Raw genomic sequence first — 15,599 nt, 5'->3', positions numbered from 1 at the left:
CATGTGCTTGGGATAGTAATAAAATCAACAGCATTATTGACGGACTTGCCAGGGTGAAGGGATGTGGAAGTGTCTTAAAGGAAGAAAAAGGGAGTAGGAGTAATTTCTCTCTCCCCTTCTTGCTGGTAAACAGTGTATAATTGAACCCTCTGGAGGTTCAGCAGAATCACTAACTTTCCAAGTCTGTCTTCCTCATAACCTTAATTTTTCCCATTCATTACATCAGAACTATATATATATATATATACACACACATATATATACATATATATATCGCAATATCAGAGCAAGCAGTTCATATCATCTTATGGTAAAAGTTATTGATAGTTTCACTGGGGGAATATTTGCACTTCATTTTCCTTTCTATAAATGCCTTGAACCAGTCGAACATGAAAGCCAAATGAATTGTCAGTGTCATCCTCTTCTATCTCATGTTTAGTGAGATTTAAAAATAATACGGTTAACATTTATGGAGGGCTCACTGTGTGAAGGATGACTGTAAAATGTATGATCTATACTGAAGCACTTTTGAGAGTGTAAGCAGTGAGTACTATAAATGTTTAAGCCAGGAAGGAAAACTGGCACAGCCAGAACGTCCTTGGCCCACGGGACCATATGGTTCCCCCAACTAGGACCAGATACTCTGCTAAATCAGTTTAACTCGTGTAATCCCCATAATAATTTTTACATGGTTGCTATTATTGTTCTTCCCATTTGGTATCTGAAGAAAGTGAGACTTATGTGGGTGATTGTGACTCTAGGTCCAAAGCCTCAGCCTTCCTAGTTGCAATCTGAACCCGAGGCATGACCCCAGAGTAGGTTATTACCACCTAGCTAGAGGCTTTCCACAGTCACCTGACTTCTACCAGGCATGACAAACACACACATCCCTGATTCTTTCACCGTGGTAGAGGGAAACAGATTTTTATGAAGTATGTTCATTTGTGAGAAGGAACTTCCTAAGTGTGTCAGAGAGTTCTAAGATCCAAAAACAGCATGATCACCTCTTTAGGCCTGTTCATATGACATGAGATGCTGAATATCTCACTTTAAAAAAAAAAAAAAAAACTGCTGTTCCTTGGAAAATTTGGACAAAAAAGTTCATGGAAGCAGTAGGAGAAGAGAACTTTCAGTGTTGTTGTTCATATACATCAGGAAAAAAAAATACTTTTATTCATGTGTCATGAATCGATCCATTTTTTTAAACTTCAAATACACTGTGTGTTGAATGGAATGATTAAGATGGATAAATTGATCGTTTTACTGGTCTCACAGCAAGTATTGCTTCCTCTGAAGTCTGTCATATTTGTTTCACGTCTGTTCCTGTTCTCTCTCCATTCCCACCTTCTGCCCTCCTCACAGAGTGAAGCTACACTTTATTTTGGACAACACTATCACACACATGATTGAGTCAACAATTTATGGCTTTTAAAAATAGGGATTTCGTCCTCTCTTAGGTTTATTGTTTATCATAATCATCTTTCAAGTGAAAAGGCTAATTTACTCTTTCTATAGGAATATTTTAAGCTTGATTATCATAATATTACAGCTGCCTGAAAAGGTCTAAAACGGGACATTGACCTTGAATGTTTTCTGCATTTAGCTCATGGTGCTTAACATTCAGGAAAGAATATAACTGCAACTCATTTATTAACATGTAATCTCAAAATGTTAACTATTGCTCTGGAAATACATGCCATACAGATTATAGAAAGCTTGTAGAATATGAGAAAATGCACTTGGTATTTTACGGGGGTTAAGTATGTCAGAAATACAACACAACTAGAGCCAGTTTTCCCATTGGAACTACTGTAGTTTATAATTTAATTTTTACTGACATTTCACCATGTATATGATTAGCTTGACAAAATGAAAGTGAAGTAATCCTGAATTAATTAAACAGAATTGGCTCTGTTAGTTTCTCTGTCTTCCTTTGATTCTCTATTTTTTTCTCCCCACTTTCACAAACACACTGGGAAAAGAGTTTTGTGTATTCTGGAAGTGAGGTAATCACTCCCCAGAGAACGGGCTTTGTTTTACATGGACTTGGTAATTTGGGAATGGGATGGATATATAGGACAAGAGGTTTGTCAAAAGGAAAGGTTTTTATTAGTGCCTCTGTGGAAGCGATCACTTTCAGTAGAAATGATTGCTTCTTGCCAATCGAGACAATAATTTAAATATCAAAGCCTGTGCCCTAGAAATGAAAAGCAACAGAAAATGAGGTTCGATGAATGGATAGAGGTTTGGTGGTGATATAAAGTAGTCACACTGACTTCGAAAGAAGTCTTCATGTTCTCACTGGGAAGGTGTCTTCTTAAGCAGGGTTATAGCGTAAAAGAAATCTCAAAGCACAAATGAAGAACCAAGAGACACAGAGACACACAGCTCATGAGGTGGCAGAGGGGACCCTGGGGCCCAGGCCTCTGCTTGTCCTTCAGGCTTCTTTTTCCAGAGATGTTCCTTGTGGATTTTCTTTTGGAGTTAAAGATGGTAGTTTGTAAAAGTCTCAGTTTGCTTTTTGTAGTACATTATACTACACACAGTATATCCCAGACAGCAGGGAAGATGGTTCCAAAAGTTAACAGATTTTCAAAGGTTTTGTGATCTTGAGAAAGATCTGCAAAAAGTAGATTGCAGGGCAATTTGAAAATCTAAATTTGCAATGCCTTGTTTAGTTTGAAATACTTAACAAATGGCAAAAGCGCAATATAGAATCAAGATTTGCTACAGAGAGTGTGGCAGTGATAAATATTTTCATACAGATGAGTCCTGTTAATTTTCAGAAAAGGAAGGTGGGGATGAAAAATAGCTATTAGCATGCAGTGATCGCAGGACTAAGCGTTCTCCTCACCTTCTAACATCATAAGAATTCACTGTTTCAGAAAATGATTCTGACTCAATACAGTAAAATGTCTGTTATAGACAACAGGAATCTACCTTTTGTTTCCACTCAGTTTTGTTTGTTGCTATTTCATTCTTTCAAGCGGAAATGAAGGCTATTTTCTGCTTAGCATCTGTGCTTTCGTTGGGGCCTAAGAATGAAGTTGTTTGGATATTAAACTGCATTGTTTAAAGAAGAGACTGAAACTGTGTGTGGATCCAGGGTCTGATGCCTAATAGACTGATGTTAACTAATTTGTTAATATTCTTTGCAAAACACTCATAGGGGTCCGTTTGTCTGGTTCCATTTATCCTGCTTTGGGTAGACTCCTTGTGGTAAGATTGTGAAGTGTATAGACTGGTGAGCAAATATATCTATTTATTCTGGGCTGGTGATCTGCCCATTTGTTTCATTTTCCCCCCAAATCCTTTGTAGTTGATTCTTTAAAGCTTATGCTCAATATTGCACATGGTATGTTTATTTCCTGTAATTATGCTCTTTCCTCCTTCAAGGTGAAAAAAAACTCTGTGACTAGGGAAGATTCTAGAGATGACTAAGCTGTATGTTTATAAAACATTCTGGAAGCTGTCTCGCAAGTTTAGTGCAGTAGATATTATTTTAAATTTTAAATTGGTTAAGCTAGATTCAAGACAGTAGGTGTAATCTTAGGTCCTTGACTTGTAGAGGTGACACACTGATCCCTAGGGAAAATAAACCAGCTTTGCAAACCTAGTCGTTCAGAAAGCAGCTAGTTCAATGGACACTGCACCTTGCATAGATGAAATATAGCTAGTGAACGATCTGGGGATCACACCGTGCATGTTTGTACAAGGATCTCTGTGAGCACAGAAAAAAGACTTACATATGAATATGAGTCTAAATATGTTTAAAAACAGATACCAGCAAAATCAAATGGTTCAGAATGGGTCAAATAAGTACCCTAGAAAAAATAAAGACATTCTAGGAAATAAAAGATAACTCTCAGGAAACATGGTGACTTAATGTCCATCGGTAAATTACTGACTACAAATCTTGTCTTTAAAAAGCCATTTCAAAGGAGTAATAAACAGGTTCTGTCACAGTATGATAATGCAAAGAAACTGAATAGAATACAGTATTCTGCACAGGTGCAAGAGCTGAATGTGCTGAGTACATTAAGATCCACTGAATACGTTAAATGATTTTTATTTTTTTAAATGTCCCGGGACAAAATAAGGGAAATTTTATTTGCTGTATCTCTTCTTTTAAAAATGTATACAACTGGATTAATTACCCTGAGAATTTTAGTTTTTCACAGATTAAGATAGGAATCCTTGAATCAGAGATTTGTTTTCCTGTCTTTCTAAAGCAATATTAGTTTTCATATTTCTTTTATCATATATTTTTTTAAAATCATGTTTCTTTTTCAAATGCCTTATTTATTTTTTAAATTATAAAATGACTACATGTCTCATTTTCAATTGAACAGACAAATCTCTTTTTTCTTTTTCCTTGGGTGTCTGCAGACTTCCTACATCTCAAAGCTCTTTTAATTCACTGCTCACCACCAAATTTACATCTTAATTGCAGAGTTCACATTTAACAATATAGACAGCATAATGCTACTGGTAATTAAGCTTTTACTACCTGCTTTTCTACAGTATTCTTAGGCATAGTTTTTGCTATGGGAGTTCTCCACTAGAAACTTGTATGCCTTTAGACCACAAACAAAAGGCATCAGGCCCATATCTTTAGATATGGCTAAATACATGGCAAGGAAATTGCTTTCTTCTGTGGGGGAAACCAAATCATGTCTGTCATTTTTATATTCTGAATGTTAATGTGGCTGTTCTATTTTAAAGGCCTAGAAAATTTGAGAGGGTGGAAGAAAGAGTTGAATTCTGATCTAGTGAATTGAACACAGACTGGATATATGAACTAATTTATTTTGATCTCAAAGATTAGACTATTTATATCATGTCAGACTTAATAGGAAAAGGGTTGGTAAGCAGTAGAGCTGAATTATATCAAAATTTCGGGTCATAAGGTAGCAGTTATCTCTTTGCCATAAATAGCTGGTAGCTATTACCATGTACATTTGCTAGTATAAAAAGATCCCGTATTTAAAAATAGGACTTAAGCAAACTCTTTGTTATATGGAAACTAAAATCAGGCTTATACACTATTAGAGAAAAAACAACCTTCTCTTCTTATATTCTGTCTTTAAAAAGCACTTCTGTTTGAAACTCATGCTTATAATGACCAAACTGTGTGATGATTTACGAAATGTTTCTGAGTTGATTTTTTAAAGCATTCAGGGTGTGTTATGTATAATTGACAAATACATAAACTACATTTTATTTGAAAGCTGATGTTTGGGGTAAAAATCATATGTGTTTGTATATGTTTCCCAGTTTGGAAGCTTGTATTGAAATAAATGTATGACTAAGAACACATTCAGTGCGCTGGTTAGCACTGCTTTCCCTACAGGGAAAAAAAAAAAAAAAAAGGAAGGCTTTATTTTGTCAAAATGCACTGAGACGTTTTTAATGCACTAGCTACCCAGCAGCCCTGTCTCCTACTCCTGAAACTGGAGGAGCCAATTTGTCCCGCAGTTGTTTTATCTTTGTTTTGAAAAGCTATACATTGTATATCTATAGGTAGAGAGAGGGGGAGCAGGTAAAGAAATATTTACGTATAGAATTTACATAGGCATTTTCGAAAATTGCATTGAGGCACTCTCCTCTTCTGTAGTGATGTAAAACTGCAATCCACCTCAGAGGACGATTCCCACTTCGCATGCCCGAACAATTTAGAAGTCATATCTTGGATTTTTTTTTTTTTTAATGCCCAGTCTAGATCAGAGAAACAGACGACAACACGATGACGGATCAATGAGAAAGTACAGCACTCAATAAGCAGGAGCCCCCTCCCCGGTGGAATCAAACACAGACAACGGCAGGACAAACTTCATTCTCTACCTTCCGCAGAATCCTTTCCCAAATTAACTCTGAGAGTCTGCGTGAGTTCTTCTGGGCAAGGCAAAAAGAGATCTTGGGTGAGAAACCCAAGACAGATCCCTCCGGGGCTTGGAGGGTTAAATTAGTTAGGTTTCTTTTCTAGCTTCCCACGGGAGGAGAGAAGAGAGAAAAAGAAAGAGCAAGCAAGCACGGGCCTGGCGCAGTATCTCCCGGGAGCGTCCGGATCTCTGGTCCCCGCTCCCTTTTCTCTCGCGCTCAGTTTCTAGCCGGGTCGCGTCTCTGCACCCTTCGTACCTGCCTGGTTCCGCGGCTCCTCGCAGCCTCCCGTCGCCTCCCTCCTGATTGGGCAGCCGCCCCCCAATCGGCTGCGCGCCTGGGCCGGTGGGACTGCATATGTTAAGCTCTACTTCATATTAATAAGCTCCAATCGGGGCTTTAAGTCCTTGATTAGGAGAGTGTGAGAGCTCTGGTCCCAACTGGCTGTGCCTATAGGCTTGTCACTAGGAGAACATTTGTGTTAATTGCACTGTGCTCTGTCAAGGAAACTTTGATTTATAGCGGGGGTACACAAATAATGGTTGCCGGTCGCACATGGATTCGGTAGAACTTTGCCTTCCTGAATCTTTTTCCCTGCACTACGAGGAAGAGTAGGTACCTTTTTCTTTCCTTTTTAAAACTCGTCGTGGGGGTGCGCGTGTTTGTGTGTATGGCGGGGCGGGGGGGGGGAGGGTGGTTTGGGGGGTGGACGGAATGGATCTTGGCGCACTGAATCAGGTAATGTCCTGGGTATTTCGTGTGCACGAGTGCTTGTTTGTGTCTGTCTTGTGCCTTTTGTGTTGAGGGTGATCTCCTAATTCAGGAAGTCGAGAATTGTTCTCTGACTACAATGTTACCTTTGAGGCAAAGCTCAGTGACTGTCAGTAAAACAGCTGTGTGACAGTCACTTCTTATTCAGGTGCTAAGAATAGGCACTTGGCACAAATGCTTAGTGAACTGTTAAAATGCATCTTTTACTAGGACCCATTTTCCCAAGGAAAGATGTTTTAAAATACAATATTCAAAATGATTTATACTATTGAGTGCCTCTTATGTATTTGCAGCTTGACAGATATTTTCAGCTCCCCGTCATTTCTTACCACTCGGAGTTAGAGGCAAAATTGCACATTTACTAATTCTCCTTCAGAGAACAATTTAAAAACTAGCCCTATGCAAGCCGGGGCTAGAATAATGTTATTTGCATGGTTAGCATTAAGTCAGCACTTAACTGACAAATCAGTCCATTAAGTAACATGAGATTTTTCACACGCTATAAATATTTAAAGGGAGAAAAAAAAAAAAAACTAAAGAAGAAACAGTAGTGACTTTTTAAATTTCTCCTTGAACAGATGATGCTGAGATTGTGGATTTGTTTCGTGTATCATGTCCAGAAAATGCAGAAAAGTACTTTTGTCCTTAGATGCAGTTTCATTCGTATTTATGAATATCTTTATGCCCATGGAAATATACATATTTGTATTGCTCAGGGTCGGGGGGAAGTGAGTAGGGGGTAAAAGGAGTAAATCAGGCATTCTTGGGTAAAAATGAGTAGGTCATAAACTTAATTTCAACCCACTGTTAAGATAAAATACTAGTTTATCACAGTAACTGTCACTGGTTCCTCTTTCTGTTGAGTCAGTTATATGGCTTTGCTTTCCCATTACAGTAATACCAACTGTTATAATTCTGAAAAGAGTGCTCTTGGCAAACAGTTCTCCCTAGATTGTGAAGAAAACATAAAACCCTCGAGAGGAGGAGGTCATGCATTATAGGTAGATGTCCACTAGCGGTCCTTAGTGACTGCATATTGCCTTGCTTTGTAATTAAGCAAGAGATGAAAAGTGACTTGCAGTCTCAGTGGCTCCTCATATGTTTGAGTGTGTGTGTGTATGCCTGTCTGTAGACGTGCTTGCACGCATACACACTCACACCAGGGATGTTAGCCCACGGATGGACTTAGGAAGAACCGAAAGATTGGAAGGCAGTGCTTGCGTCAGTTGCAAATGCTCCAAGGAAGAAACCTTAAATTGTGTGAAAATAAAAATGAAAAATAAACAAAGGTAGGACTGCCCACTCAAGTGGAGTTTGAAGGTTAGTACACCTGAGGCTGTAGCACTGGAGAATTTAATACACCTTCATGTCAGGAAGAATGCATTATCCAAGCTCACCCAATTCAGAACTTTCTCTCATAAATAAATAAACAAAACAAACTTTAAAAATCTGCCTTCTTCCCCTAGCCTTCTTTGTAAAATAGTTTCCTTGAATTTAACTTCTTATAGCTAATTTGAATAATTAGTTTCGATAAGCCTCTTAAAGCAGATGCATTTAAATGAAATCAGGACACATGTCCTTTTGGCTTTGGCGCAAGATTCAAACTAGCTTTCCTTTTTGGCTCAATTAAAAGTCATCTTTAAAAAATACAGATTTATTGTTTGGATGCAGCTCTGATGGTTACGTGGTTCACTGGACAGACAGAAAGATCTAATGCTTAGTAACGCATCTGCCTCTCTGTCTCAATTAATAAACCACAGAATTTATACATGCTATTAATATTCATAGTAATTGTGCTGGGTTAAACCCCATCACGTGTGTGTATACACAGAAATGAAACCAGAGTTATGCAGTTTCAGAGGAGAATATTGGACAATTTCTGCTGTGGAGGCTGTTGAAAAGATTCCTTCAATTTATTGACCACCATTAGGAGAGCCTAAAATGTTAACCTATAACTATGTTTTTTTTTTTTTAATTTTGGGAAATGTGCCAGTGCATTAAAGAGCATAATACTTGAAAGCTTGTTTCACATTTAATAGCAGTAATAACTGATAGCATAAATAGATGAAAATAATATATCTGCTCATTTTGACATATGTGTCAGTCTAATCATTCTAAATGAGTGTGCTCATCACGGTTCTCTTTCAACCTCTGATTAAAATGTAACATTGACTACAGGATTATAGAGCGGACTTAATTTTACTGACTGTTTTAGCAGTTGTCACAGCTGTTGGAAGAAGGAAAGGCAATTGAAACACTCCAAAACAGGCAAGGCTAGGAGGGAACAGTTTAGTATTTGAATTTCAGCCTGATCATGAAAATCCAGACCTGATCATGAAAATCCAGACCTCAAAAATTAAGCAGATTTGTGTTTGTTTTTTTAAAATTCCTGTTTGGAGCTATGCAAGTTTTATTTTGTAAGGTTTACTCTTTCTGCTTCAGGGTTTGATTCTTTTCTCTGTCTCATCACTCCTTGTTACAAGCTAAAGTAAATTGAAATACAACTATCCAAAAGTAATATTATAATGTCAAAATACATGGGATAAACATAGGCTGGAAGGAAAAATGTATACAATAACAACAACAATGAAAAGCCTAAATCAGAGTGGAGGCAATTTTCTAAAAAAGATAGGAGCTTGCCGAAGTCACTTTAGATGTGATATTATTTGGGAACTATGAACAGACTGTTTAAGTTTATTTTTCAAAGAAAGAATACTTAAACTGCAGACATGGAGCTCATGTTACTTTTCTTCCTGTTTCTTCTCTACAAATCTGTTGAAAACACCTGCAGCCTTAAAGGTAGGGGATTTCAGATGATTTTTTTTGTAAATTGCTGGAAGTGACAACTGGCTGCACTTAGGGTGAATGTTCCTGAGCTGTAGATTCTCGTAACCTTGCCCATCACATCCCTAAAGTGAACAGATTAATTCTGTTTCTCTAAAAATTAAATAACCCCATATCCCAAACTACGTATGGTCGAAATATCCAGACAGTGTGAATTATGTAACATATGATTTTCTCCTTGGAGTAAGCAAAAAAAGTGTTCTGAGTTAAGAGAATCAGTGTTGAAAGGGAGTGGTGAGTAAGTGCTGGACACCCTGTGTCTCACTAGCCCTTTGTGTCAGTGTGTTTATGTATTACCCTATACACATTGGGTGGTAAGTTTAGAAATCCTCCTTTTGCAGAAAGGGCTGGGAATCAGCTTCCCATTTCCTGGTTAGAGGCAAGGGTGATGGTGTTGGCTGGTTCTTACAGTGATGGTTTCTCATCTTAATGTGTTTATGGCACTGCTGCATTATTTACTGAGCCTAGTGTGTTGCAGTGGTAATTAACCCATGTTATTAGCAAAGCCCTTGTGGATATCCATTAATTCTCTTGCATGGATGATCATTTTTCTAGTGTTTTCCCCCTAATACGGCATCATTGTTCTTTTTTTTTTTAATTCTAAATTGACGGCCTTTGATATATTTCTTTGATTTAATCTGACCTGTGATATATATTGGTCATCTTATAAAGAATGGTATTGTAATTCAGCTTTAAAAAATGCTAATAGAAGCCAGAGAAAAGATTTTTTTTTTCTGTTGTCCTTCTTTTCAAAGCAAAAAGAAAATAAAGATTTAGAAAGAAAATAATACAGGAAATTAGTTTTCATTCTGAATTTTCTAGATCTTAGAATTTGTGTTATTTTGTGTCTTTGAGGTCTTTGAATAATGTTTTTACTGAGTTAAGAATAGTTTAGGCATTTTTGTAGAATATTGAGCCAGTAGAAAAATACTTGTGCTTCCTGTGCTAAAAAAAGATAAGGACCATCTCATTAGCCAGGCCATACTTTTGCAATTAATTTTAGGTCCATGGTGCTATTCATCAAAGGGGGCAGGTAACTTCTCTATGACTCTGTTTAACAATACTTTCACAATACCTCACTCCTGCAAGAAGTACAGACAAAGAAGAAGCCCTTTTTTTGGAAGGTAGGCATAATGCCTAATCTCAAGTCCGTATCACTTGTGAAAAATTTCTCAACATTTGTCTTAGCCTAGTGACGAAACAAAATATTTCTTTGTTTGACTTCCTAAGTGCTGTTCGGCACTGAATGGTTTGCTTATGTTATTTCATAAAAATAAATCAAAATCTGTGCTTAGGGTTGATACTTGGTCACACAAGTGGCAGTTGATAGCCATGATTTCTGTGACAGCAATTAATAGCAAATAAACTTTTCAGAATCACCCACCAAGCGTTTAGAAATGAGAGGAGAGCGTTGAGGTATCTCAGTAGAAGTTTCAAGTCATTGCAGCAGATAAGCTCTGCTCTGAATTTTGCTTCATAGCAAATTCATGGGAGAGAGAAACAATACAGTGTTGATCTGCTGTAAGTGCATATGAGCTCCGGCCCTAGCCAGCTCTCTGGAGAAAATCTTTGATTGCCCTGGCCCAGTTTGTTCAGTTTTTATCTCTTTTACATCCACTGGCCTTGTATTAAATTGTCATTGTCCTAAAGCACATGAGATAGAAATGAATTGCTGTTTTCTACATTCTCTGACAGTGAAATATTTAGGTTCTCTTTCTCCAATCATACTTGTATGTGTATTTGAGAGTCCGGGGATGACACCCCGCGTCTCTACCTCTTGACATTCTCTCTTACTGCATTTTGTATATTTTGCTGTTGATTATTATTTTCATAGCCATGTGTATTGGATGTCCATGGTCTCTCCCATTGTAAATAAATAGCTCTGCATATGCTACTTTAAAATCCAAAGCAGTCTGTAGAATATGCTATACACATGTGTGTGCATTTATGTGCATGTATAGTATGCAGGTGAAATACATATATAGACATGGGAAGAAGTATGTATGTAGAATATAGGTGTGCTGCTGAGTGCTCTTGTGTATTTATATAAGAAAGTGGATCTCAAGTGTTTTTCTAATCAGCTAGTGTCTAGTTAAATTTCCTGGGCATCATTTTAACCTTGAATTAGTATTTCAGGTATTTACCAAGTCTGATTTTAAACTAAATTGGTTTAGCTGCTGTATAAATGACAGGTAACAGGTAACCTAATATATTAATTTATTTCTGATTTTATACATTTTTAATTATTATCATTTTGAAATTCAGTATATAGAAATCATAAATAATTTATAAAATAGGAAATAAGCCACTAGTATTAAGTACATAATTTAATGGTTTGGGCCCATATCCAAGAACCAGTTTTGAATTAGCTCTTAGCTACATGTTTTCTTATATAGTTGGGCCTGATAAATATATCTTAATGAAAACATGATAGCTTTTAAATAAATGCAAAATAAAAATTTCACTTATCTGCACTTTATAAATATGTCATTTTCTTTTTTGCCAAAAGCAAATATAGAAAATTAATTATCATTATATACATCTGAAATACATCATAGGTTTGTGAATTTTTGAATTTTATTCTCAGAGGTAAGTTTAAAGGTCTGTGCTTGCTCAGTAAATCTGAGTGAGTGTTGAGAGAAAACATTTATCCAAATGCTCTTTCTATTCAAATTCTTGTTCTAATGCATATTTTGTTTAAATTCCTAGATTCATTTCCCACCTTTATATGTTTGTATAATACTTAAACAGATTTAATGTTCCTTGTTTGAAAAAATCCTGCTGTTTCTTTATGCCAATCCATCTGCTGAAAGTTAGCTCCTTTATTATCTGAGAGTGTTAAGTGACAGCCTTCTGCCTTTTGAAGGATTTACCTGGCATCTTATTCTTGTTTCAAGTTCATTTTAGATTTCTACTGTCAAAGTCTGGGAAACCTAGCTAATAAAAATAATTTCCATTTAGTTATGACAAACATCCTTTCTCTCTACTTTTTCTTTACAGAAGTGCCAGATGTTTCTTTTTCTTTGATTTGGACACTATTTCTCAGTATTTCCAAATGTATTTTCTAATCAACTATGCAAAACCATCAAATTGAGCAGATACAGATTGTATCTGTGTTGTGTATGTATATCTTCAGGCCCCTCCTTTTTTAATTTATAAAAAATATTTTAAAATGTCTGGAATAAGCTTGCTTTTTTATGTTCTGATTTTTCAAATGTTTTGTCATTTTAATTGATGGCAATGCATGTTTATTTATTTGGAAGATAACTCACTGAGGCAAAGCAATAAAAGAAAAAGTACAGTTTTAAATAAATTGGCTTCTCACTGGCCAATTAAAGTCTTATTTCAATATACTGACATAGATCTGTATGTGCATTTGAATATAAATATATAACATGCAACACTAGCCATTAGAAATGCTGCCTCTGGCTATATGGAATTCTTTCACACAGTCTAATAAATGAAAACACTGGTTTTTGGCATTTAAAATCTATTAAAGAGTTATTTAAAGTGTTAAACTCATGGAGAGCCTATCGAAGATCAGATTGCATTGTAAAAAGAGAACTTGAAAGCAAATTTATATATTGATTATTAAAGGCAGTCTCTGTCATATACATTCCTCTGTGCTTTCTCACCTTGCTTTGAGTGAAACAAAATTGCATATATACTTTTCATCATTTTGATTGGAAGTACACGTTATATATAATATGCTTTGGCAGCACTTACCTAGCCAAAGAAAGCAAATTAATATTAGGCATACGAAGGGCTGTCAGGCATATCACAGACGTGTCAATTTAACTTTGCTTCCTCATACACCTCCGCAAACAGTTGCTTAAGATGGTACTAAATAAAAGGGAAGCGACCAATAAATTCTCATATTGTATCAGAGATTGATGGCTAGTAGAAGGGCAATGAAAACCAGCTTGTTTGCTTACTTCTCTTTAAAACTCTGTGGGACTACAGAAAGGGTAGATAATAATGAATTTTGTTCAAAAAAAGAAAAAGAGTAACTGAAGCTTGTTCAAATCTTTTTACTATCTTGGAAATAAAGGGATAATAATGGGGTTTATTGTTTAAAAAAAAAAGGTCCAAAGTAGTGAATCTTAGTTGCTCTTACGTGTGATGTATATAAAGACTTTAACAAGTGGAAAATCAAAAGCCTTGTCAGTCCACTTTAAAGGGACATTTCTTTTTTTGTTGCATGTTGCATACATTTTCTGCGAAAGAAAAAAAAAAGGTATCTTGTGCTTTCCTGTTTGTTTCCTAGGTTGAAAAAATGAAATTTAAAAAAGTAAATCAAGAACTTATGCACAGAAAATAGGCAGGAGAACTGAATTCTTTTTTTCTCCTCCATGATCAGAATTGTACTTTTGTATGTGAGAATTCCTTTTTCATCTATTCTAGGAAGATTTTATTCATTTGCAATGCCTTCTGAGAAAAACAAAGGACTCATTAAATAAATACATTAAGTTTCTTAATACAATAGAAGCGAAAATGTATGAAAAGATGTCCTTTTCAGGCCAGTTAGTAGGTTATTACAGACTGTAGTTATAAAAATTTATTTTGCTTTGAAAAGAATATCTACAATTGTGTTCAGTGTGAGCAAAAATAGTGAGTCATAGGAAAAATTATAGAGACAGAGGTACTTAAGAGAAAAATTCAAATGTGAGGTTGTTCAATCAATAGCTCTTTGCCCTCCATAATTCCAAATTATTGTGGCACTTTAACTTCTCCAAAAAATCTAAGTTGTCTTGTTACATTGTATTCATTTTTCCCTAAATGAAAAAATACTCTTATCAATGCTTTCTTTTGATCTATTAAAATAGATTAGATATTTTGAGGAGGACTGTTATACTCGTAACCAACAGTTCATGGCCAAAGAAAGAAAAAAATATATATGAGAAAGTGACTGTATACAGTTGGTCCTGGGCCCTAAGAAATGACAGAAGCACCCCTTTTAGCCAGAGACTTAAATGAGACCTGCCTCACCAGTCTTGGGATCATAGTGTCACAGATGGAAAGGCAACCATCAGCTGAATTGTACTGAACTGCACACTTGGCTAATTCATCTTATTGCTCTCCCCATCTGAGGAAAGGCTCATTCTGTTCTTGGAGTCTAGACAGAATCAGGAGTTGGGCTCAGGTGGGAGCATGTGGCTGCCTTTTTCTGTTCTCTCCTAGCCATTCAGCAAAAGGAGGTGAGGAACAAATGGACCATTTATGCACCGAAGCCCAGGCAGAGATTCTTTCATGGGGTTAGGAATGTATTATTCAGTTGTTCAAATAAGTTTCATATTTCTCTTCTGTTCTGGAAATATTGTTGTCTTTCATGCTCTGAAGAACTACCCAGAAATGATTAGGGATGTCTCTCGATTTGAATGAACCATGAAACTCCTGAAAGCATTTTTTAACCAGGCAGAAATGGAGAGGGGATCATCTCCTTAGCTTAGTCTCTAGGATGGTTCTTTTTTTGTACCTGTATATGGGACTGTTCAGTTGGTTAAGTCTGAAGAATGAGAAAAATGATGAGGTTAAACACTCAAATTGTATTTTTTGTATTTTTCTATTTCCTTATAGTGAACAAAACTTTAATGTCTAGAGCATTTATGAGGGTTTTAATGATTGGAAAATCTGTCCTGAGAATGTGGTCACCATATGTGACAGCCTTGCTTTCTATCTTGTCTTCGGTTTATGGGGTAAGTTCGGTGATACTGTCTGTTGTCTTACTTTGCTTATATTATAGAACCTCTCTGCCCCACATTGAGATAAACTGAAATGTGGGGGGAATACGTGCTCAGTTCTTAGAAACCTTCCTGAACCCCCTCCATGTCAGCAGTATTTTCTTTTAAAATTGCTGTCTGTCTATTTATCTGTTTTGCTAAAAGATCATTTACTTTGGTCAAAGGTAAGTGCATGATTTTCATCCCGATTTGCACACACACGGTACACTTTATCCCCCGCCCCCCTCAAATTCCAAAGAGATTGCCTTCAACCATTCGCATTTGTTTTGCTTTCGTCTCTGTTTGTCGTGCATTCTAGCTGAGTGCTTTTATAGTGTTTTCTTGATTGTTGTCAGTTTGGGGTACTCGCTACTGACATTTTTG

The 15,599-nt window shown here is 36.4% G+C and overlaps 1 protein-coding gene across 1 annotated transcript in view; it reads left to right on the top strand.

Annotated features, from left to right (window-relative positions):
- Positions 6,258 to 15,599, top strand: part of ESRRG (estrogen related receptor gamma) — a 246,004-nt gene continuing 236,662 nt past the window's right edge. Inside the window, 1 exon segment of the mRNA XM_005690471.3 lies at positions 6,258 to 6,491. Within this exon segment, the coding sequence (XP_005690528.2) occupies positions 6,436 to 6,491 (56 nt within the window). The 5' untranslated portion in view covers positions 6,258 to 6,435.

Source organism: Capra hircus, chromosome 16, assembly GCF_001704415.2.
Source record: "Capra hircus breed San Clemente chromosome 16, ASM170441v1, whole genome shotgun sequence".
Taxonomy (NCBI): Eukaryota; Metazoa; Chordata; class Mammalia; order Artiodactyla; family Bovidae; genus Capra; species Capra hircus.
Note: the sequence above shows the minus strand (reverse complement) of the source record. Positions and strands in the feature narration are given on the sequence as shown.